The sequence below is a fragment of the Trematomus bernacchii genome, unplaced genomic scaffold (assembly GCF_902827165.1).
Source record: "Trematomus bernacchii unplaced genomic scaffold, fTreBer1.1, whole genome shotgun sequence".
NCBI lineage: Eukaryota > Metazoa > Chordata > Actinopteri > Perciformes > Nototheniidae > Trematomus > Trematomus bernacchii.
In genome coordinates this window covers 1,110,588-1,135,883 of record NW_022987708.1, presented here as the reverse complement: position 1 = coordinate 1,135,883, position 25,296 = coordinate 1,110,588, and the positions used below count along the sequence as shown (strand labels likewise).

At 39.8% G+C, this 25,296-nt stretch overlaps 2 protein-coding genes across 3 annotated transcripts in view; one reads left to right on the top strand and one right to left on the bottom strand.

Moving 5' to 3' along the window:
• The first annotated feature begins 548 nt into the window (after positions 1-548).
• On the top strand, positions 549-17,990 carry podn (podocan). Of its 2 annotated transcripts, none has more exons than XM_034140845.1 (12): positions 549-768; positions 2,285-2,359; positions 4,291-4,577; positions 4,705-4,798; positions 8,220-8,284; positions 9,770-9,879; positions 9,976-10,132; positions 10,236-10,351; positions 11,272-11,485; positions 11,595-12,038; positions 12,556-12,704; positions 15,518-17,990. In XM_034140845.1, exons 3-12 carry the CDS (start codon positions 4,302-4,304, stop codon positions 15,654-15,656), a joined length of 1,764 nt encoding a protein of 587 aa, XP_033996736.1. In that variant the 5' UTR covers positions 549-768; positions 2,285-2,359; positions 4,291-4,301; the 3' UTR covers positions 15,657-17,990. The 2 variants fall into 2 exon arrangements, with proteins under 2 accessions (XP_033996736.1, XP_033996737.1); XM_034140846.1 differs by having other exon boundaries at positions 587-698.
• Positions 17,991-20,651: 2,661 nt separating this feature from the next.
• The window catches only part of slc1a7b (solute carrier family 1 member 7b), a 79,303-nt gene continuing 74,658 nt past the window's right edge, over positions 20,652-25,296 (bottom strand). The window contains exons 9-11 of the mRNA XM_034140780.1: positions 21,848-21,982; positions 21,583-21,682; positions 20,652-20,912 (exon numbers count right to left, since the gene is read on the bottom strand). Of these exons, the coding sequence (XP_033996671.1) occupies positions 20,652-20,912; positions 21,583-21,682; positions 21,848-21,982 (496 nt within the window). The remainder of the gene's footprint in view (positions 20,913-21,582; positions 21,683-21,847; positions 21,983-25,296) is intronic.

Below are 25,296 nucleotides of genomic sequence, written 5' to 3'. Positions count from 1 at the left end.
GCATCATAATGGCAGCAGATGTTCATACACTGCTCCTAATGGTAGGTGGGCTTGTTGAAGAGGTCTTCTTCAAAAACACGTGGGACATTAGATCACATCCTGCCGCCCCAATTTGGAAGGCCACTCTTCTTCTTTCTGATTTATTCCTATGACAAAATAAATTCTGTCTTCCACAAATAAAAGATACCTCAGAACATGTCAACAAACAGAGGTACAGATTTTTCAAATAGGTAACATGTTTTATGGATAATGTTCTTTTTATACATTGGAACACATTCTTTCAGCCCAAGATCTATTTGAAGTGATCAGGCCTTCTATCCCAAGTCTATGATTATAATCTCACTTGAATCATGTGGGAATGGAAAGTTTTTGTTGAATTCATATTATACTTCAAAGGAAACTGCTACACTAAGGAGAAAAAAACAAATTCTCTGGAAGAAAATATGAGAAAAAAAGGAAATAATTTGTGTATTGGCTCGATTTCAGGTCCGAGCTTTCTCGCCTACTCACTCCCTTCCTTTTTCACTCCTGCCTGTTCCCCTTCATGTCTTTCTCTTAACTTTCCCTCTCCCGCTCTCTCTCCTCACATCTGGAGGGTATCTGCCGTGGCTGTGTGACTCCTCGCCTGCTATGGGACAGCTTGTTTTTGGACTGGACGTCAGACTTCAGTGCGCTTCAGCAAACCTTGGTCGGACGGGGTAAAGTAGCAGACCAGCAGAACATTGCTTTGGCAGACTTCTTCGCTGCATGTTTTATGGATGGCTGCTGGTATGTCATCGTTCTATATTATACTGGGCTGTTAAGTGTCAGCTTCATTCTTCTGTGCATGACAATATGTATTCCAGACGATCCACTTTAGCAAAGCAACCTTACGACCTCTGCTCAGCCGAGAAAGACCATGCAAATGATATGAAGACTTTTAAAATGCTCTGCCTCTGCTAATAAATACTTGCTCTTGAAGCCTCTAAATTACAAGGTAACATAAGAGTGCTGTTGACTATATGACAGCTTTAAACTCTTCTCTGACCCCTGGATGCTATGCTGTTTTATATTCTAGCCATCGTTCACATGTACAATAAGTGCAGCAAAGTGCAAAGGCTTTTAGTGTGTATTTGTTGTGGGTGTAAGCATTCAGCTTTGTGGATTTTCTGTGTGGACAAACACACAAGCTCTTCTGATAGATGGCTTTTAGACCTTTGCTTTGAGAGCATGACTTGATTGCCCCCTTAAACGGTTATATCAAAACTTCTGGACAGCAGGCTTTTTCCTGGCTTTCCCTAACTCTAGCCTCAAATAAACACTACTGTGCTTGTGCTTGTCTGACAGAAACAAAAGGCTAGATTCTTATTATCTAATTTGATCTATGCCTGAAGCTTTAGCATTGGAAAAACAGAGTCGAGTACCAGCCTGTGGAAATGCTTTCCCTTGCCTTAAAACAGCTCTTTGGCCACAGCAACTAAAGCTCTCATGTCCATCCATGCTTTCGCCAAAACCACCAGACTCCATTGGTCTACCGCTGCCTTGATTACTTTGTTTGTTTCAGTTTTTTTACATTACATTACATTTCATTTTAGTGAAGCTTTTATCCAAAGACTAACAATAAATGCAATAAACCGAAAAGATACAAACTCAGAACAAAAATAATAGTGCATATATATTCGCTTCAAATAAGCCAACGCATTGTAAGTGCTGGGGAATTAGTTTCTAATGGACTACTAGACCATTTAAGTGTTGGGTTAAATGGTTAAGGTACAAGCTATGTTTGTTGTGGGTTTAAAGGGTAACTTCGGATTCACCAAAGTCACGCAATAACACAAACATACTAACAAATATAGGGGCAGTAGACTAAGAGTTATACATGCTTAAATAACAGTTTTTGTTAATGGAGTCTGGTGTATCTGGCAAAAGAACATACATAATGGCTTCAGTTCATTCAGGAGGGACTTACCTCTAGGTGTCTAAAGTACGTTTTACGGCTGCTGACTCACACAGCAGCACACTGCTTGGGAGGAGGGGGCAATGTGGCCACCATGTACCTTAGCTTATACAACTACTAGGGATAAGTACCTCATAAATGACAACAATCAGAACCAGTTTTCAAAACTGTGTGTGTGTGTGTGTGTGTGTGTGTGTGTGTGTGTGTGTGTGTGTGTGTGTGTGTGTGTGTGTGTGTGTGTGTGTGTGTGTGTGTGTGTGTGTGTGTGTGTGTGTGTGTGTGTGTGTGTGGTGTGTAATGATGAGATGCACTGAGATTGTTGATGCTTGTTTTCTTTTTTTAAATTAGCCCTTCAAGTTGTTGAGGCTCGAAGCTTCAGACACGCAGAGGGCAGAGAACCGGACGTCTTTTGTTGCTAGCCTGGTGCGTAAACATTGCAAACCCTTCATTAATTAAATAAAATGCTCTGCAGAGATAGACCAGTGTTGCTGTTTTGAAAAATATTTGAAATGAAATTATGTCGTACATAATCCCATGGTTCCATTAGCCTGCTTTGTTTACATCCGTAACATAGGTAACACTCACTCTTCCATTGGCTAGCGCTCAAACACATTGAAAAAGATCGGGAAAGGTATTGGACCTTTCCAACACATCTGTTAGCGGTTGACCAATCACAACAGAGCCGGCCAGCTAACCAATCGGAGCAGACTTCTCTGGTTTCAGACAGAGGGTGAAAAGAGGTGCTGCAGCACAGGCAGTATGAGAAAGATGAAGAGCTTTTTGAACATTAAAGCATTGAGACATGTCACAGTAGAGCCTCTAAATACAAACATGAACCTGAAAATTGGCATAATAGGGCCCCTTTAGGCAAAGAGTGTGTTGTGGGTGTAATCCAAGTTTCTCTGTGCTTTGTTTACTTACAATGTTAGTATCCTAGTTCATGTTAGTACTTGTTTGTGTGCCCCACGGTCTAGCATCGTTAGCCACTGGCTCACCCGTCACTATGCCCAGATCTGTGTAAAGGCAACGATAGTATTACTGTAGCTTAATCGGTTTCTACAGCTTTAAGCTAATGGGAATACCATTAGTCTTGCATGTATTTGGTTATACACCAAAGTTTAGACAAACTTAAATGTCAACTTGATGAGGAAAAGTCAGATGAATACCAAAGTTATTGAAATTCAGCCTGAAGGGAAAATGAATGTCTGCAGCACATTTCTTAATTATCCACAAAAATTCTTCTGACATTTCATCGTGGACCAAAATGGTAGACCATGTGCAAAGAGGCTGGAAGTTAGATAATGTAATTCGTTTTTTTCAAACCCACTGCATGATAGAATGGCTTAATAATCAGTGTCTGAATAGATTAACCCCTGTCATCTCCTCTAAGTAGCATACAATAGGCATTTTTCACAGCATGCCTTTTTACTGGTCATTATAGGAAAATCACTAAACACACTCTGGCTCTGTTCAATTCAAGTGTCCCTGTAAGTTAGTGAGCCAGCATTTACAACTCCAAGACCGTTAAACTAAAGCAGCTCAACACATTGAGCCAACTCTTGTCACTGTACTGTAACATGTCAGGATCAGCCACAGCTACTTTTAATAAAACATAAAAACCTATAATGAATTACAGGCTATTTCATTTTTTTATTTGGACTGTTTGTGAAGAATGAAAAGAACTCCCTCTGACTCACAAATGGATTTTGACATGAGACATCTGTGCAGTGCCCCTTCATGTACCAATAAACACCTTTTTCCCTCCAAGCAGGATTTTCTTTTCGACATCCCGTAAAAACACTTTCCTCCGAACTGACTTTTGCGAATCAGTTTCCAGGTAACTGCTGTGCTTAAAGCCAACAGGTGGGGAACACAGAGATACTGTATGGTCGGCTCTGTTTCAGAAAATGGCTTCCTGCTGTTTTTGTTTTTTTTAACCTTAGCTGTGAGCTAAATTACATTTTTTAGAAATCGACAGTGAGTAATTGGGATTTTGGGGTGCTTTAACAAAATCAAGAAATGTGTTTTCAACCATGTCAATTACAGCCCATCTGCTTTGTAGGGATGAGTTAGTAATAACCAGACGGAGTTCTGCTGCCATTATTGACAGACAGTAGGGTAGTAAACAGTGAAGATGGCTTATCCCAACACAACATTTATTTGGGAGCCACAGTGGTGTATGGTGCATCTCATTCACCCAACATAATAATAGGTTACATTGATCGACAAAGGATATACAGTACCACCACTTTAATGGCCAACAGTAGAAGATTGTACTATAAACAAGACCCTATTTCCAGGAACCAAATCCTCCTGATGTTTTGAACTTTTCTTTCCATGTGCTTGTGCAACAGGAAAGCTCGGCATGGCCTTTCCCAAGCATTCCATCCTGCAGGCCCTGAGTGTGCTGCTCTTGGCCTTGGTGTTGGTGCATTGCCAGGCCCCTCTTGAGCCAGAGGAAGAGGAGGAGGAAGAGCCAATAAAAGAGAACAACATCTCAACAATGGTGACGAAATCTGAGCTGCTTGAATGTCCGCTGGAGTGCAGCTGTACGGCAGAAGGCTCGGTGGACTGCGCTGGAGTCGATCTCACGGAGTTTCCCGCCGAGCTGTCGGACCAAACTCGCCAGCTCTCTCTACAGGTCTGTAGACTGCGTACACATACAGTTCATTAAATCAACATTTTGTAATTCTGCTCAGAAATGATGTAGACTAAAGCAATCTGGCTGCCTTTGTATGAACTCTCTGTGTTTTGTCCCCTGATGCCAGAACAACAGAATCAAGGAGATAACAGTGGAGCACATCTCCCATCTGCATCAGCTCGAGACCCTCAACCTTCAGAACAACTGGCTTACATCAGCTGGTAAACAATGTTTAACAGTCTAAACACCCAGCAGTGTTCTGTGTGAAAGGGTTCTGTTGAATACAGTACATGCTTTTCCCTGCTCAGCAGTGGGGTCACTGTCAGGTCAAATTAAAGCAATTTTACTCTTTTAATTACTAACTATCGCCATTGGGAGATATTTTAGAGGAGAAATGCAGTTTGGTGTGGGTCCATATTTACTTTGACACTTTTATTGAAGCACAGCTTATAAAAGACAAGTGCTTTGGCTGTCAAGTGTTCCACCAAATCAATACTAGGCTTTGCTTACAGTCAAATCCAGAAAAGGCAGGGCAATTGATGAAAACTTGAGAAGACTTTTCTCTATAAAATGCTGCTTTTCAGCTAAGGTCAATAATAGTCTTTTAAGGCAGAAAGAAATGCAGTGACCTGCTGTCAAGGATATCTGAGCTCTATTTGTCTAACTGTAAAACTGTAAAATGAACTTGCAAGCCGCTTAAATACTGTATGCCTCATTTAGTTTAATCGGGTCATCACTACCCTTATATTATGCCTTTTTTCTGCAGCATTATTTGGTTTGCTTCCATAGACAAAGGTGGGGGATAGTACCTGGTGCTCTTTTTAGTACCACCTCATTTGTGGTTCCAAGCAACCTCAACCTATACTCAAAGGTACATTCAAAACACTACAGGCCACTGATTCATCAGAGAATCGTCCCAAGGAATGTTCTTCGTGCCACACCGTGTCCTGTGTCGTGCCGAAACCCGCCATTTTTAAATTGCCAGCCTACTAGCCAACCTCACTTTACCCAGATTTAAAAAACATTTTACAAAGCTAAGCCTCCCACCGACACTGATGGGGAACAATATTCTTTCGAAATGGAGGCATGTACCCGGCATCAAAAGTAAGTCAAGTAGAATCAAGTTGAGCTGTACCATGCCATGGAAATGAGGCGGTACACACCATATTCTAGCTCCCATAATATTCTCTGGTGCATTTCAATAGGTTTTGTGAATAGAGCACCATCTCATTGTGTGCAATAGTGGGCTTATTTGAATCTAGACAGATCCTATCAATAAACACATGGGGACGGGCTCTAATGGGCTGTGATTTAGCTGGTAACAAGCAGGCATACTTGGAGTATTTGCTGGTGCCCTCCTGATTATGGCATTGTGTGCAACTTAAAGGGGACCTATCATGCAAAATGCACTTTTGTACGTCTTTTATACATGAATATGTGTCCCCGGTGTTCCAGGGAACTCACCAAGTGTCAGAAAACACAACCCTCTCTATTTTCCTCCATACCCAAATCTCTAAAAAAGGGGCTGCAACGGATCTGATAAAAACTGATCCAGATTTGAACACTTTCCTGACGTCAGGACAGTGGCGCTACGGCTATTGGGCCATCTCCACCAATCAGGAGGAGACAGCCACGGCCATTGCCGTTCGAAAGCGCTGGAGACGATGTAGTACATATGCCAGGCCAGTAGATGGTGCTGTTCTCACTGAATCTGCCCTTGCTAAAACAGAGCTAGAAATGGTCAAATTGAGCAAAATGAAGCATGGCTAAAATGCATGATCTGTTTGGTATTTTGAGAAAAAAAAAAGTATAAATATGCCTTATATAGGTATGGTCCTACACTATATTATTCAAATATAGCATGATAGGTCCACTTTAAGTTGTTGTGGGCACTGTTAGCATTGATAGCTGCTAACCACTGGCTCAGCTGCACTATGCCCAGAGCTACAAGCCATTAAGAAACCATGCTGCATGAATCTTGGTCTGGTCTTCACAAAAGTACAAATGGCACAACAGGCATCAAACCTCTTGCTAACGATAGTTTCCCCATTGACTAAGCCTTTGTTGTGTGTGCTAGATGTGTAGCTGAATGCCAATGTGTCATTATAATTCTGACAGTCTGCTGAGAGGAACAGATAGCTTGGAGGATTTTTCTCTTCCTGGCCAGCTGTGCGACTGCTAGCTTTGTTTCTGTTTCCTTCGTCTCCCAAATCTTATGGACCAAGCATTTTGTTATTATAGTAGCCTATAGAGCAACATACACTCTTCAGATGAAAATGTATATGGGAGATAATAACTCCAAGATTGTGAACATGTCTGTAGTGTAAAGACAAAATATCACAATGTCTATTTAACTAGTCATTTAAATACATTATACTGGGAACTGCTCTCCTGAAATCCAATCAAGCCTGGAGTGCCTGGAATCATTTAGCATCAATTGCATTGGTCCAGTCGAAAGTTAGAACCTCTTCTTCCTTCAGTCTCTTTTTCAAATCTGCCTCAAACTTAATTTATCTGTAGACTCCTGAACCTGCCATGTAGTTGCCCTAACAATGTTCTGGTCTAAATGTTTAGAGGTAGAAACCAAGGATGTGTTCATTAAAATACCTTATTAAGTCATTCCCAGTTACTACTCATTCTCAGGGTCAGAACAAGGATTGTCTATCATTTTAGTTTCATAAAGTTTTACTTCAGATTTGTCAAGCTGAACTGAGCATACACTGATTATCAGTGGGACTGACTTAAGGTATGCACTGATGTACAGATTCTCATCAATGTGAAAGCTACACAAATAAAGATTTTGCTTTAGATGCTTTAAAAGGACAAGCTGAACTGAAAAAACATTCAGAAGCAGCACATTAGCGTCACTGTGTTATGAATGAAATTAAGTCCAGTAATTGCCAATAAATCAATGTGCTAAATAGAACACAACAAGTAAAATTGGCAAAATGATGTGTCATTTCCACCCTTGCGCAAATGAGCATATTACAAGTCAGACACATATTGCAGAGTTACATCACTTTAGTAATCTGACTTTCCAGTGCTCAATCTAAAAAGAGCTTTGAAGAACTTTTTCGTATTCCGATTGTCCTGAAATACCTTAATTGAGTTTGAGATTATTTTCTTCGGTATATTACGCTGCCCATTAGGTACAAAGGTACAAAGGTACAACGCCCCAAAACATTTCCAATAGGAGAAACGCGCTGCAGCTTCAAAGCAAAATGTAAATATATAGGCACAATGTGCCAACACATATGCAAATTAGGAAACCAACTTGATGAAACATGCGCAGCCAACTAAAAGAAACACTGCAAATAAAAACGCTGCAAGAAGCTCAAAACACAACAGAAATCTGGGGAAACAAAACATTGATGCACACAGATGGGACCGGTGGGATTGTTGAAGTTCAGGGATGATAAAGTTGTCCAGCTCTCACTGTTGGTAGAGTTAGTCTGTTTCATAAGTATTTAAAATTACTGTTAGCTAGGTTAGCTAGGTCAGCTAGTTAGCTTACAGCAGACCTTCAATAATATCGGAAGGAATCATGTGATCACGTTACATTTTTGGTAACTTTTGAACAAAAGAGACAGTTGAGACTTACTCGTAGCTGATTAATAGTTCATGATGTTTTTCTTTTGATAGGCCTTGAAGATGAAGGTTTTGAGATGCTTGAAGAGCTGGCTTATTTATACCTGGCAAATAACAAGGTGAGTCCCAGTAAACTCGTGTTTATTCTCAATACTGAAACTTAAAATGTGCTTAAATGATGCAAAGGCAACTTAATCTTTTGTCTGTCCAATCATCACAATAATTTGATTACATTTTATTCCGATACACTGACATAGGGCCAGCTGGCAGAGAGAGGTGGCAGTCTCCTCTCATTCACTCTGTGTGCGAGCTTATGCTGGTAATCACTTCCAGTATGGCTGTGCCAGCTGGTGAGAGCTAAAATGTTACTGACCCTTTTGGGCACAGCGAGAGACAGAGAAAGAATGGACAGATTGTTTTTTTTGCCTTCACAGAGATGAATAGGCAAACAGGAAGAATAGGGGATTTTAAAATGCTCACTAAGCCTCAAAGACACCCATGCTGCTTTAATCCATAAACCGGAGGAGAGAGCTCGAAATGAACATCTAATCTCACCAGTGCTTCTCGGATTTGCTATTTTTTACAATGGTGCACTTGTTCTGTGGAGAAAGAAGTGAAGAAAACCTTGCTTTTAATAAGGGGTACACAGCTTAATGTACAGTAGTCCACTTCTTTAGAGAAGACAGACGGCATCAAAGCAAATACTCGTAGGAAATAATCAAATTCTTCTACACAAACAACATTATAGATGTGTTGTCTTTCGAAACCACCATAATGTCCAAAATAAAAATACATTTGAGTGTTTATTTGAGATGGTTAAGGTTATAGAAAACGATCAGCTCTATTAGCCTGTACAGGGGTGGCAGTGGTTCAGTCTGTAGGGGATTGGACTTTGGACCGAAGGGTCGCCGCTTCACGTCCCGATCGGACCAAAGAATACGGAGTGTTGACTGGTAGCCAGTTCACCTCCTGGGCCACTGCCGAAGTGCCCTTGAGCAAGGCACCTAACCCCCAACTGCTCACTGGCGCCGGCTAGACTGGCTGCCTCCGCTCTGACCTCTCAACTTCATGTGCATGTGTGCATATAACTGTGTTTATTTGTATATGTATGTGCATGTTGTAAAAAGTGTGTACTGTATTACCTGTATAAAAACGCATGTGTGTGTACGACAGACTGGAAACTGAATTTCAATTGTACAAATAACGTTAGCATGCTTAAATCATCATAATGGGAGTGTTAACATGCGCATGTTTAAAAGGTGTTATCTTCCCCATGGTAACCATTTAGTCTTCTGTTATATCACGCTAACATATTCCTATGAGCAGTAAACACAAAGTCAGCTGGGGATAAATTGGCAGAAATTGGTCAAACAATTTTACAGATTCAAAGTTTGACAAGGGGATCAGTAGAGTCATCACTATACTGTACATGCTCAGGGGACTCTAACTGACTCTACAAACACTGAACTGCTAGTGGCACTATATAAAAAGGGATCCCAAAAGACATTAGGATCCTGGGACCATGAATTGGGACAATCCGACCGGTATTCATGACCATATCTCATTAACTATGTCTTGTCCTGCTTATTTTCTTGTGATTGCAGCTCACCTCAGCACCAATAGTCCTACCACCCTCTTTGGTTAGTGCTGATTTTGCTGCTAATCAGCTTACAAAGATCTACCCGTATACATTTGGCCAAAAACCCAAACTGAGGTACGTATGTGTGTGTTTGAGTCAATGTACTCCTAGTTACTGGAATCATGTCCATTTACTGTACACATGACAATGTCCCTTGATCATGGATCCCAGGTCTGTGTATCTCCATAACAACAAGCTGACAGACGCAGGGTTTCCTGAACATGCGTTCAATGGTTCTGACAACCTGGAGATCCTCATCATGTCCAGCAACCTCCTGCGGGTCGTCCCGAGGAACCTGCCCTCCAGCCTCTTCCGTCTTCATCTGAAGGTGCAGCACCTGTTCAGTGGGCATTTAGGTGTAAGGTGGATGAAATACATAATCTTAATGACTACAGTAAATTATAGCATAAGGATTGTTCTTGTCGTTGCAGAGTAATAAGTTGGAGGAAATTCCTGCAGGGGCCTTTGACACCTTGTCAAACCTCAGAGAGCTGTATCTCCAGAGCAACCTCCTCAACAATGAGGGCATGGACAACAAGACTTTCAGGTGGACAAACCCTAGGAGTTAAAATGTTTTAACATCTTGATGCTCAGTGATGGATAGTAACAAAGTACATGTACTCAAGTACTGTACTTATAGGTACAATTTTGAGGTACTTGTTATTTACCTGAGTATTCTCAGTTTATGCTACTTTATACCCTCAAAAACTGAAACGTTGACTTTAAATAAATGCATTATGTCAACAGATTTCACATTACTGTATTAGGTTAGTTGAAAGCATTAGGTTCAACTTAATATTATTGCTTTCAACTAAACTAATCCAGTTATATGACATTTGTTGAAAAAAAAAAAAAAAATTCAGTCTACTTCTACTCCACAACATAATAAAAGCCAATATTGTAAATTTTATTCCACAACATTTACGGTATTTGACCGATGTTGTTAATAAGTACCTTTTAGATTTAGATTATTAGCTTATGCAAAATCTAAATCCATTATTAAATAAACCTTGACATACATGTATAGGTTAAGACATCCAGCAGCACGATAAAAATGTTATTCAAATTAGCTCTACATTTACCAGTTGTGATAAGAATACATGATCATCATAATAGTAACCCATTATCTCAATGTATGGTTCTGAAATAGGCCATTACACATGAGTTATATTGATTTTGGTTCTTATATATATATATACTTATTTATTTATATATATCATTTGATGGCGATACTTTTGTATTTTGAATTCAGGCTTTTTACTTGTAACAAAGTACTTTTAAAATGTAGTATTTCTAATTTTATTTAAGTAACACATCTGAGTACTTCTTCCACCACCGTTGTTGCTATTGTATAGTGGAAAAGAAGGACAGCATATATATATATGTTTTTCATGTGCGTAAATAATCGTTTTGCTACATCAGACAGAAAGCACAAATAATTGATTACTATCTCTTCTTTTCTGGCAGCGAATTGAGCAGCTTGGAGTTTTTGGACTTGTCAAATAACAACTTAAGTGTGGTCCCCACGGGGCTGCCGCGCAATCTAGTACTGCTTCATCTAGAGAAGAACTCCATTCGTAGCATCCCTGGAGACGCTCTTACTTCTGTCCGAAACCTCGAGTACCTGCTCCTTCACAATAACAAGCTGCGCTCACGTTCCATCCACCCGTCTGCCTTCCGGGTACATATCTATTTTATAAAGATATTTCACATTATAATTTAATTTGGCAGAACAGCCTGGAGGTTAAAATGCTCAAATGCTTTGTGAAACAAATTTGCATTTTGCCTAGGGTTTGAAGAAGCTACACACTCTTCACTTGTACAACAACTTGCTGGAGAGGGTTCCCAGGGGCTTGCCTAAGAGGGCCAAGACCCTCATGCTGCTTCACAACCTCATTACTGACATTAGCCGTAACGACCTGGCCATGCTGTACACCCTGACAGAACTCAACCTCAGCTACAACAAGCTGACGAGTCCCAAGCTTCACCGCGAGGCCTTCCGGAAGCTGCGTGTTCTGGAAACCCTGGATCTGTCGGGAAACAGCCTGTCCTCGTTCCCCCTGGGTCTTCCTCGCAGCCTGCAGGTGCTCGAAATCAAGAACAACCAGCTTAACTCCATACCAGATGGTACACTGACGGGCATGGAGAAGCTACGGAAGCTCATCCTGAGTGACAACCAGCTGAAACTGAATTCAGCCTACCAGGGAGCCTGGATGGAGCTGACTGCGCTCACGGTAAATGGCTATAGGAGAAAGAAACATGTCGGATATAAAAGCAAGACATTTGTTGTGCTTGTCCACTACAGGAACTTAACAATCCCCAACCTGGACTTTTGAGATTCTTGTGAAGCTCTATGGAGCTTTAGTACTCTGAAAAAACTGAAACGTTGACTTTAATCAAATGTATTATTTCAACAGATTTGACATTACTGTTTTAGGTTAGTTGAAGGCATAATATTAAGTTAAAATAAAAAAGGTTTTGGTTCAACTTAATATATTTGCTTTTAACTAACCTAATACAGTTATGCGAAATCGGCTGACATTATACATTTAATTAAAGTCAATGTTTCAGTTTTTTCAGTGAATAAGAGGATGTAACTGTAAAAAGTGGAAGTTAAGCAGAACAGCAATCAAATGAGTGTTATATACTAATACCCACATCAGATCTGAGATCAATGAAGAACCTCTGTACACAGATCAGGGAACATAAAGCATTATGTTTAGTATTCACTGTGCATCTTGTAATTTTTAGACACTAGACCTGTCTGGCAACCAGCTGTCACACATCCCGTCCGACCTGCCCGAGTCCCTGGAGTACCTTTACCTGCAGAGTAACCGTATCTCAAGTGTTCCTGCTTCAGCATTTGAAGGCACTCCAAACATCAAAGGCATCTTTCTCCGGTAAGAGACCCACAAACCATTTCTTATACGATGAGTACCTCTGGAACTCAGTGTTGGGTAGTTGTCAGTCCTTTTTTTCTCAACGGGTGTTACGCAATGGTTAACTCTGTATTTTTCCCTCATGATTGTCTGCACAAGCTGTGTTACTTCAAATTAGCTGCATGAAACACAAGTGAGGGAACAGGCCATTATTTGCCGCTGTAAGGGCTTTGTGGAAATCTGGTAGGTGGTCCCTTTCATAACTTTCTTTTCCTTTTAGATTGATCTCCACTCAGGGAATGATTGCGCAAGTGCGACTGAAATATGGCTGTGTGGAAATTGTTGCTTTTGTTATACTGCTCTGCAGGTCTCCAAGGGACAGCAGCTGCTGGGTACGCCAGTGTTCTTTCCTCGATTTCAAAACACATTCTTACAAACAGAGTTTATGGACAATGAGAAGGTATTGAGAAAGTGTGGATGGAAAGACGACTTTCACAGTGCAGAAAGCTCAAAGTCTCTGAATGGATTTTGTTCAATATATGAAAGTAGTGTAAGAGTATTGCATAATTTGAAGGAATAGATTGCCTTGTTGGGAAACACACTTACTTTTTAGTTCAAGAAATGTAGCTTAAGCCAGCTGGTTAGCTTTGCGCAAAGACCGGGAACAGCTGACCTGGCTCTGTTCAAACATTACTAAATGTTCTGTCTGGAACATTGCTTTTCAACAAATTATATTTTCTTAGTTTGATCCATACACAATCTGACACAAAACATTTTCTCGGTTATTTTATATGACTGAATATTTGTTTTTCAAAAATGTCCTTTTTCTTTTGTAGACCTCCACGGCCTTTGATTAGAATTATATCTGTTTATTTTCCAAAACAAATAATAGATTTCTTTCAAAACGTAAATGACTATAGAGTGGTGTAGAGTACTAAAACCCAGAAATGACTTCACATATTACCAATTCCGGTTCCCTTTTGGACATGTTTGTGCAGAAGCCTGAAATAAGGTCTGTGGTTAAAACAAGGCGAAGAGATGTTCACTTTTGGTTCCACTATATAAAGTACATCAGTAAATACCCTACTTGAGAATGTATGAAGCGTTAACGTGTCTCAAAAACGGCAGTTGCTAACAAATGATCTAATGAGACTACTAAACATCATCACGTCAACACTAGACTGCCTTTAGCTTAGCTTTGGCTGTGCGCAGTCATGCAACCGTGATGTAGTTTGTTTATTGCCTAACATTACCTTTTTACTACCTTTTAAATCACAAAGTTGTGTTTATATGTGGAAATTATCCTGCTGAACAAAACATGTTACGGCCCGTCCACACGGCGGCGTGCGTTGAAGCTTCAACGCTTCTGCCCATTCACTTTGAATGGGGTGACGTCACGCTTTGCCGAACTGCATTGTGGGAGCGTTGCTTCGCTTTGCTCGTGTTGCTCGGTTCAAAAGTTGAGCAATGTTCAACTTTTGAAGCTTCGACAGAAGCGTCAGCCAATCAAATCATATGCCAGTACAAGCTCTAGCCAATCAAAGCGCGTGCTTGTGTGTCCGGGGCGGGAGATTCATGTGATTGGTTGTTGGTCGAGTTTCAGACACGCCCACCGGCAAGCTTCAACGCACGCCGCCGTGTGGACGCTGCGTTAGGTATCATAAATACAGTATGTGTTTGCCAAACATATTTGTTATGCAATATACCAAAAATCCAATGGGTAAATCCCATTTATTTTTGTTGAGGGAGCCCTTGCGATGCTAACTTCCGAGTTGGCCTACACAAATATGTCATCACTGCAACACTTTATGCAGTTTCATCGTAAGGGAAAGGTAATTGAAAGGAGACCAGGCTTCCTAAACTGTTGATAGCTTCATAATTATCAATAGTGAAAACTCTACTAAACCCTACTTTTAACCCATAACACCACAGTTCAAAATATAATTTTCTATGTTACAATCCCTGTTGCCTTCGTTATTACTAATCAAATACATTTTCTATGTTGGACAGTCTGAATGAGCTTCATTTTGCAGAGTACTGCGTTGTGGTATCTAATCCCTCCATCTCTTGTGTGCATTCAGCAAATGTTCCACTTTGGTTTATTCCACATAGTGCAGGCTTACACCCACAGGCAGCTGAAAGCAGCGGTCAGACAGTGAAGAGGTTGCAGATGTGCGCTTTAAAGCTTTTGTTCTGTTTGGTTGTCAGCCTGACCTCAACCTAGTTGCTTTATGGCTCTTGTTTATGGGACTTGACCCCTTCCAGGCTGCTGTGCTCTTTCTGTTGTTCATATCAGCTGTTGCCACATTTATTTTCTTTTTTTCCCACCAAACTCCCCCCACAGCTGGCAGCCTTTGGCCTGAGCCAATTTAGTGTGGCTGGAATGCTTTCCGTGAGTAAGTGGAAGTGAAAGGAGGATTTACGTGTGTTTATTCATTACTAACTGCATGTGTATTACCCATTGGCTATAGATCATGGGCAACATATGCAAGCATTTAGATAGATAAGATTAGATGAAGGTCATTCCAGTGTTTCAGAAGTGCTTTGATGTTCAGTGAGTAAAAAACCTACTAAATGTATAGTATTTGATTGAATTAAAACATTATTCTGTGGGAAATTCATTGTGGCATATATTCTCGATAGATATGTGCCACTACACTGATCCCTGAGTGGATCAAAGCTAACAGATGTGATTTGTATACAGTATGTCACCTGCTGTCTGCTTACCATTCTGCACGACAGGATTTTTGCTTTCAGCCTCTGAAATGTCACCAAAAGCCAACTGTCAATTGAGTAATAAAGCATCACGAACATTTCCCTTTTCCTCCTTTAAGGTTTAACCGCCTGGCTGTGGATTCTGTGGACGAAAGCTGTTTCGCACACCTGTCCAACTTGCAAGTACTGGACATTGGCACAGGAAACACCGACCTCCCCTTTAAAAGAGAGGAGATAGAGGAGGAACTGGAAGCATAAGACACGGTTAGCTGACATTGGACCGCTTAGTGTCAAGGACAGAAACTGATTATAAATAGGAATTAACCCTTGAATGTAATTCCAGTGCTATTATTGTTTGGAAGTTACATATCTCTGGTGCAGGATACCGGATAAAGTTATTTTAGTTTCCTTTTTTTAGGCTGGTTATTATAGCATATCTTTATATCTGAACTTTAAATATTTGTTTTGGACTGTTGACACGCAACATATATTGTCTGATTGTGTTTTTGTGCATTAAAAACAAATACATTACATACAGTAGGTAAATGTCAATTTTCCCATGTGAATGTTTCAGAATCAATACCACAATAAAGTAGTAATTAGTGTTTTTACACCAAGGGTAAAAGATTAGCAGTTTCATTTTAAAACCAAGAAAGCCCTTAGTAATCAAAAATCATTTGACACTCAGTACAAATGATATTGCTGCAATTCAATTTCATTATGATTGAAGCAAGTTTCACTGCTTTACCAGGCCATCAGAAATCTCTTTCTGATGGGGAAATGCCACCGTGATCTCAGCTCTCTCCAAAGCCACCAGACTCCATTCAAAAGACACTAATTTTACCTTGCAGAGCACGGGAATTGCTGGCTTGCTACTTGTCAATGAGAAACAACACCCAAGGGATTCATGAGACACAATGCATAAGGTCATGAACTGTATAGGTAAATGTACAGGACATGATGCACATATTGCTTAATGAGTTCAGTATTTCTTTGTTGGATGACATTGTCTTTTTTATTAAAATAATGTAACGTGTTGATTTCCATTGGACCACAATTTGGTGGGACGCTCTCCAAAGACAGACCGAGTAGCCACCCAGAGCATGTTAGCTAGCGCCAGTGGACAATAAGTGTGACATTTCGAACAGAACCCTTGGACTTGTGTTGTTAAATTGCACTTGATGTTACCACCAGTTAACACAGCTGCTGTCAAACCAACCAGGAATTAATTCTCAAGGACTGTTAATTCAGAGACTAAAGCTTAGCTGGGTGTTCTCACTCCCAACTCGTCAAATACGGCAGGTGGTCAGCAGTGGTGGAAGAAGAAGAGTATGTTTTTACCTTATGTAAAATAAGCAATACTACATTTTAAAGGTATTTTGTTACGAATAAAAGTACTGCATTTCACTTCAGTAAAAGTAGAAAAGTACTCATCATGCGTAATAGCCTATTTCACAATCTTATTTATATTGAGTTACTATTAAGATTATATATAATAATAATCTAAACCTAAAAAGTATCAAGTAATAAAAAGCTGTCAAATAAATGTAGTGGAGTAAAAAGTGCAGTGGCTTCTAAAAAGTATTGTCAGTAGTACAAAGTAGCATAGACTGAAAATACTCAGGTAAACTACAAATAACTCAAAATTGTATTTTAGTACAGTACTTGTACATGTAAAAGTACATTGTTACTATCCACCACTGGTGGTCATTGGCCTAGGCATCAAACTATGATGCTCCATTCACCTCTTGAACCACAGTTTTGCATGTCAGCTCTCATCTAGTGGTCGCAATTATTCTGACGAGAGTTAAGTGTGGCGTAATAAGAACGTTAGTTGTGCAGTTAGTTGGATGGTCTTTTACCCAGGAGACCACTTTGTGTTACGTGTAAAGCCAAAAGTCAATGTTGACTTATTTTTACTTACTGAATCCAACCAAATAGTTTCATTCTCTAAACCTAACCAAGTACTAATGTTAACTTACGGTACAGATGCAATGTACTTAACCTAATCATATGTTGTAGATAAATCGATACCGATAAAGGAGAGCATTACAAAATTACACCATTGGGTCTTGAACAAGGTTGACGAGTTGGAAATGAGAACATGTTGGCTTAGCAGGTTTCCATGATAAATTAATCAAATTATTTATATTTTCAAAGCTATCTTATGTTATTTGTTTTTCTTATCACTAAATAATTGAGTTGAGAGTACTGTTTCAGCATGTTGGGGAAAAGGGACGGATGAAGAGCCAGTGAGGTATCAGAATGACAGCCTTGAATCTTAAATACCAGTAATTTACCTATAATGAAGACAATTATGGATATAATCATGATTTGAAATTGTTCTTTTACCATGTGCTTGTGAATGAAATATTCAAAACACATCTAAAGCTTCAACCCATTCCGCTGTTACTTAAGTTCATTTCTATTTCTTGCTTTTTTAAATGATAGTAAATATTTTTATATGACATTGAAAATACTCATTCTATTACACTCACTATATTACTATGAATACAGTGTCACTTTCACAAACAGCAGTATAGTATTTCCACAAATACAGTAATTGAACACAGCAATAAATGATTTTAAAAAGGCTGAAGAAGACTGTGCGTTTCCTAACATTCACCAGAGCATATATTTAATATTTTAGCCGGTTCTCTCACACAAGTCAGTGTCACTGTTCATTTCTCATTTGACTCCAAATATGAGGCTAGTGCTTAAACATTATTTATAATAACAGGAGGAAAAACACATCTCAGTTAACAATCTGTTCTCTTCCCATGAGAAAAATGTTCGCAGCTTTTTCACTCTGAAGTCTCTGACAATTACTGTTCACATAGCTGACAAAATAGTGGATAAAATGACAAAATACATAAAACCTTGCATGTGATTAGAGTAAAATGCTATATAGCTTAACCCTTGAGTTAAACTTTGAATCACTTTAGTGCAGAATATTGAGAATTTATATTAACCAACACAGTAGAAAAGCGCAAAAGTTAATGTTGTTACAGAATATTCAGTGCTGTGTCTCAATTTGGACAATTCCCTTAGTAAACTGTATGTTGTACACTGTGAATACCTACGCAGATTATAAATGTTGTCCATGGGTCAAATTGAACACTTTCATCGGAAGTGATCGCTGCTGCTAGCTAGCTAGCAACGTTATCGTCCACAGTAGCAAATCGTTACCGACTGCCCGATTTAACCACTAAAACTAAAGGTGGCATCTGAAGCAAAGAACGAGAACTTGGTCCAGCTTTTTGGAGAAACAGAGATATAAGCTTTATCTCACCCCTCATGTCCAGGGCAAGGTCATATCACTGGCTTAAGATATAGACAAGCTAACAGTGTTAGCTAGTAGTCAGACAGAATATCTAGAGTGTAGCTTAATGTGCTTTATGGAAACATGGCTTTAACAGGATATACCTGACGACAGGGAGTTTCGTGTACAGACCGGGGGGGGGGGGGGGGGGGGGCACAATTAGCTTAAGTCTCAATTTGGCCAGTGGCAGCACTGCCTACAGGGATTGAACCGAGAGCTTTACGATGTCTTCATAATGAGCCTGTGTGTTCAACATTTCTTAAGCAGTGTTTAGATACATTTGTATTGCACATTTTAACTTCAATTTCCTATGTTTAAAGATATATTTATTTTATTCTAAAATGGTGCAACTGTCACACAACTTAATTTCTTCCTGAGATAATAACATTCATTCTCATTAACCGGTCAAACTGCAATCGAGGCTGGTTGCACCTCTTCCGTTACGTGGCCAAGATGGCTGTCGTTGATGAGTGTGAGAAGTGTAAACCATTCCAGACTTTTTGACCGTTATGAGTGCACCATCCGGGTACATACAGTATTTTGACTGCATATTTGCCTTACTTTTGTAAGGGGGCGCACGTATGCACTCAACATAGCACATGTATGTACAGAAGTATGCACATTGAGACACAACACAGGTCATGTTTGATATACTATACATAGTAGCCAAAAATCTAGTCAACCAACAAACGGCCCCGTTGGATTATGTTGAATTACCAGTGGTTGTTTTAGGCTGTTCAAGTGACTGGAAAGTTTATTAAAATCAGGTGCTCCTGAGGCTGTTTAAATAAATCTCAATTTTGCTCTAGTATTACCTTTCTCACATGACCATAGTCCTCTCTTCCCAGTCATCCCGTCAACCTAGCACCACCAGCTTTGTTAAGGCAAAACTAAACAATCAGGGCATCTGATCATTTAGCTCAAACCAGACAGTTGCACTCATGCCTTGTGTCTTATATGCAACCCTGTCTCCTTCAAATTACTTTCTGATACAGGTCAACTGCATTCTCAATCACTTTCAAGGGACAATTCTGGATTACTGTCAAAGATTAAAGTATACGTTAAAATAATTCAGAGAAAAATAATAAAGCAACAAAAACACTTTTGTTATATAATTGTATCCTTTTAGACATGTGTGGGACACTGTCATGATCAGCGTATGAATAGCCAGAATGTTTTGTAATGTCACAGTTACCTTTGAACACACAATTGTCATCAGTTCATTCTTGAGTCCAGGTGAAGGTTTGTCTCTTGGGAAATTCCTACCGGGTGCTCTTGAGATATTGCGATCACAAGAATTAAATGGATGTGAGGTCACAGTTATCTTTGACCCCCACATTCTAATGTACTTAATCCGTGAGTCGTAGTGTGTTCCCAGTTGGATCTCGCACTGATTTCAAAATAATCTGTGACATGTCAAAAACAAAACTCTTTTACCTTGAAACGTAATTGACAATGCAGTTTAGTTGTATTGGATCGTAGATGTTGGAAACCAGGCTGCCTATATAACATAAACAGCTGGTTGCTTGCACTAGTATAAAATATTATAAACACAGGACAAAAAAATCATAAATTATATAAAATGTAAATATCAAATAGAAATCAGTTTATCAATGCAAGTACTCACACCTGACATCAGTGTCTGGGGGTTAAGGTGTAGGTCCACACCAAGGACGAGTTTTATGAATAAAATCATAAACATGTTGTCCTTCTGGTATCCATGGTCAGTGTGATACTTGTCCAGTCACAGAAAGCATTTCACTGCTATACAATTTTCCCACTACGAGGCTTATCTCCTAGTTTCCAGGACATCTTGTCCCCCCAATATGATAAGATGCAAGCTGCGCTGTCCTCCCATCGGTAAAGACATCCTTTGCTCCAAAGTTCTGCTCAGCAAATCTACACAGAAAACCGATGAACTCAAGGAGGAACTATACGTTGGTCTCAAGACCGTTAATGTCGATGGTGCAGTGCTCTTTGATCTTCTTCAGGTGCCTCGGGGGAATCGGAGGCTTCTTCCTCTCCGCAGGCGGCCGGACGCCCTCCTCCAGCTGCATCAGCCTGGCCACGTCAGAAGGTACGAGCTCGTGTTTGCCTCCTGAAGAAGGGGGCCGGTAGTTACCGTTGTTGTTGTGGCAGTTCATCATAGTTGGGGCGTTCAACACGGGCTTGGGCTCACAGATCAGAGGCACCTGGGGGCCGATGGGTTCACAGGAAGGGAAGCACAAATGGAATTAGGAAGTAGAAGAAAAAATGACAGACAAATGTCAGGATGAAAATGTATGCAACATGTCGATAAGAGATGTACAGCTCCTGATGTTGTATAATCTATAAGGACAGTAACTACAGATAAAAACATATCCTTTCATTCTAAATGTCTTCTATAATGGAGAGTTTGCTTGTTGCATTGTTCAATTTGTTAAAAATAACTAATATGTTCTTTTACATCATTTTTATCCACTACTAAAACGATGCATGACAAGTTGCCACTAACATTATTAAACACTAACTGTGACAACCTCAACAGGAATTATTGATGGCCTTCAAAAGACGGCGCCTCCCATATCAGGCCTACAGTGTCAGCACACGACTACTAGCCGTGAAGACGTCAGGCAACTTACTAACTTAAGTTAACGCTAATGTTTAGCAAATGTTTGGACATTCAAATTAAAATAAACCTGCCATTTCATTTGGTTTTCAATTCTCAGAAAGTAGTATTGAGAACACCCCAGGAGCAGCTCGATTAATAACATCCAGTCCATGCTTTTGTTATGAATTACCCGTTAATGAAAATCCATGTTAGGGTCACAATTGGGCAAGTGTCCTAAATAGAGAAGAACTGAAGCCATAATTAAAACTCACCCCATCCCCCTCTGCCATGAAGTCTTTCCTGCAGATGTGTGCCATGATGCCTGTGGCCAGAGCGTCCCCCATTACATTCACCATGGTTCGGAATCTGTCTCTGTAGAAGAGGAAGACATTTGAGAGGATAAGACGAATAAACCTGAAATATTTTGGGACATTTTGACCAAATGAAGAGGAGATGAAGAAGATGGGGCTCATGTGTTTTTTTTATCTCGTATTTATAATTTGGATCTGGAAGTAAGTGAACACACTTGCTACTTACAATGCCCAGTCGACTGCAATGATGAGAGTGATGTCGTCAGTTGGCAACCCAACGGATGTTAGCACTATCACCATGGTGACCAGTCCAGCTTGTGGGATCCCTGCGGCACCAATACTGGCTGCTGTGGCTGTGATACTGGAAATGTAAAAAGAAACATGATGTCAACAAAGACATTTTTAATATAATGTATTGTAACAACTGAAGTTAAATATTGACCCTGAGACCCTGAACAAAGGTTGAAGGATGTCATGAAAGAACAATGCACAACCAAATTCACAAAGACAAGCTTTTTTCTCCAAAACGGTATATCATCACTCCTCTTTTACAAAAGCAATTGCCTTTCCACTGTATTTGACCCTCTAATGGAGTTTAACAGAACTATAATTACTGCCTTGCGGTTGTATCACCCACAACCAGTACATTTGCAGTGTATACAAATCTTATAACTTCATACATGTTATCATATTAGATATTCGTTTGAAAGCATAGGAATTATGGCAAAAAAAATGCTATTTTTGTGAAGTCACAATGAATATGTCCTTTGATGGACAAATGTACACAACTCGAAAACCAACAGTTGCGCTTATAAGTACCCCTCCTGGGACATGGAAACCAGAAAGACTGAACTGAACTAAGATGGAAGCGTAAGCTAAAATGAACCCAGGTTAGAGAAATTCTCACCATGTTGTCAAGGAAAGTGAACAATAAAGGGAGATAATTCGGACCATACAGTGGTAGGCAGGGGAGAAAGTAAGTCAATATGTTTTTTTAACTGTAATCTTGCCCTAACATTAACAAATAGAGGTAGTTGTGTAATCCTAAATATACCTTCTGTCAGGGCGTCCCAGGCTAAGAATATAAAGATTTGGAACGTTATTGGTAAGACTCGGCAATTGCATATTGGCTAACAATAAGTTGGTAGCCAATGGTCATTGAAGTGTAAGTGCGCCGTTGACCGTTGTATTGACACAGAGAGGAGACCGATAGAGTGATATACAAAACACGTAACTACATTTGGTTTCTCAGCCTCCTTACGTTTCATGACTGTACGAAAAACATATGGCAATAATTCCATTCCTCCAGTAAGGAAATCATCAAACAGAGAGAGTGAGATACAAGAATTAAAAATACTTTTCTATGCATCCCACCTCTTCTGATTTTGACAGAGATTTGTTTTGTATATAAAAAATGTAGCAGCCTGAAAGTGCTACTTTCTTTATGCGAGAGCTTTGATAAAACCCTTTGTTAATGTTATTTAGCCTTTATAGCGCCATTAACAATATGCTGCTCCTATGGTCCTGTAGTTGGCTGATATTTAACTTAATCATGATTTATGAAGCGAAACCAAGCATTGCTCCTATCGTCCAAAAATCAAACATTGGGGGTCAACCCTTTACCTAGCCATAGTTTGCTATAACCAATATCTTTCTGCTATGCATTCAATTTCTCTGCAACCTACTATTGAGATGTTATGCAAGACATATTTTTTTATCATCACCACCATACTGTGAAATATATTTTAATCACACACAATTCCACACATAGTGGCTTTAAGGGGCAATTCCTACAAAGAAATTCACACATTGGCATTTTTGGTGTTGAATGCTGGCTGCTAGGGAAAGTTAATTGGTTTTATTTGTGATTCAACCCTCCTGTATTATCTGTATTGTGGCCGACTAAGCCAATATTTAATAGAGTGCCCTACTTTCCCTGTGGGCAGCAGCAGACAGCTGGTAGATGAACGCTGCCAGCAGTTACCCATAATGATAAAAAGAAAAGTTGAGCACAAACACTCAGATTCAATCCATTAAGTATCTTGATCTCATTTATCCTTAATCTTATTTGTTCATGGATGGAATGAAATATTGAGAATAGCCTTGTGGGAGTATATCTCCATAGCAACTGTTCAACTGATCAGAAGCATCCTCTCTATTGAATGGTAAAGGAGATGAAAGCATACCAGTAGAAACTGTATTGAGGGTAAACTCTGTGTAAGTGTACATCTGGTATCTGCCTCACATCCAGAGGTTGAGGATGGGATGATCCCAGCGCTCATTAGAGCATGATGGTGAGAGATGGTGGGTGGGGGGAGGGGATGGGTTGGGTTCAGAAGTCCAGTGGTGGCGTGACCGAGATATGCGGGTTTATCGTGGCCACATGGCTCTTTTCAGAGAGAGATAAGCGGATAGCTTCAATCTACAGTTGATATATGGAATTATATAGAAAAATATACAGGGGGGGTTGTTGGACAAAATCATTTCATTAAAACAGAATGTCGGAGTGGTAGTATCAAATATGTTCTTAAAATGTATAAATACATTTTCACTACACAACAGTCATTTGCTGTCAGAATACTTACAGTATGTTTCATTAGTATTCATGAAAAGCCAGACACAGTAGGCGTCATTTCCTTGTATTTCCAACATGCATTACATCTCCACAATATGTTTGTTATTCAGCACAGCACAACACAATGAGTATCACTGTTGGCTTTACACTTGTAGCACAGTGGAGCTTTTATCTTGTTTTGCTTGCAAGTTGTAATGCTTTTGTGGGCAGATTATCTACGGCGCACTGTATCAAATACCCATGTGTTTTCTGTAATCTGTGCTTCCACTTGTCTCTTCTAGCAGATCACTACTGTTTCTTTTGCAACAGCAGGAGAGGAGTCTGCATTTCCACTGAATCCTAGCTCTACTCAGATTAATTTGCTGTTTCTTTGGTTCCACCATTAACATGTCGTGGATAGTACGTGCTTATTTTTATGGTACCATCTTGGTCAAGGTTCCAAGTTTACGGTCAGGGAGAATTCTAAATAGTCCAACATGAGATGTACAAACCTAGCTTTTTTTAAATTGCCAAGCAACAGTGAATAGCGACCACAATTATTTATTCACTCAACCCAGATTATTAAAATAATCAGCATGTAAAATTACTCTGTATGCTTTTTACACTATGCTTTAAAATTGACAAAACGCAGAAGTTCCTCTGTTTGGTTGCAGATGAAAGTGTTCTGGAAGCGTAGCGTTGAAGAAAAACGAGATAGATAATAAAACCTTGTACCAACAGTGAGTTGAAGGGAGCCAAACCACGCAGTTAACATGATGCATTAGAATGCTTTATAAGTTAGACATGAGAAAGACAATTTTGTCAGAGATTAAAACCCATAACCAAGCCACATAAACACATCAATATGCAGCACTTGTCAGATGGTCAAAAACAGTGTCTAAAATGCCCTTCCCACACGCACATTTCCAATAGCACTTGGCAGGGACATTTTTGTATCTGAAAAGGACAACCCAGCAATCATATCCACATCACACACTGCGATTGGCCAAGTGTGTTGAAGACAAAAAGCAGGCAGGATTTGTACTTTCTTCTCAGCACTCTTTTCTCTCGTACTGCTACTTCCATCTCCTTTTGTGCACAACATAAGAGTCCTTGAGAAC

Bases quoted from the DNA above. Each gene is read 5' to 3' on its own strand.
- podn (XM_034140845.1), top strand. From the start codon at position 4,302: ATGGCCTTTCCCAAGCATTCCATCCTGCAGGCCCTGAGTGTGCTGCTC. The intron at 10,133-10,235 runs GTGCAGCACCTG...TTGTCGTTGCAG, and splicing joins TCTTCCGTCTTCATCTGAAG to AGTAATAAGTTGGAGGAAAT. The intron at 10,352-11,271 runs GTGGACAAACCC...CTTTTCTGGCAG, and splicing joins ATGGACAACAAGACTTTCAG to CGAATTGAGCAGCTTGGAGT.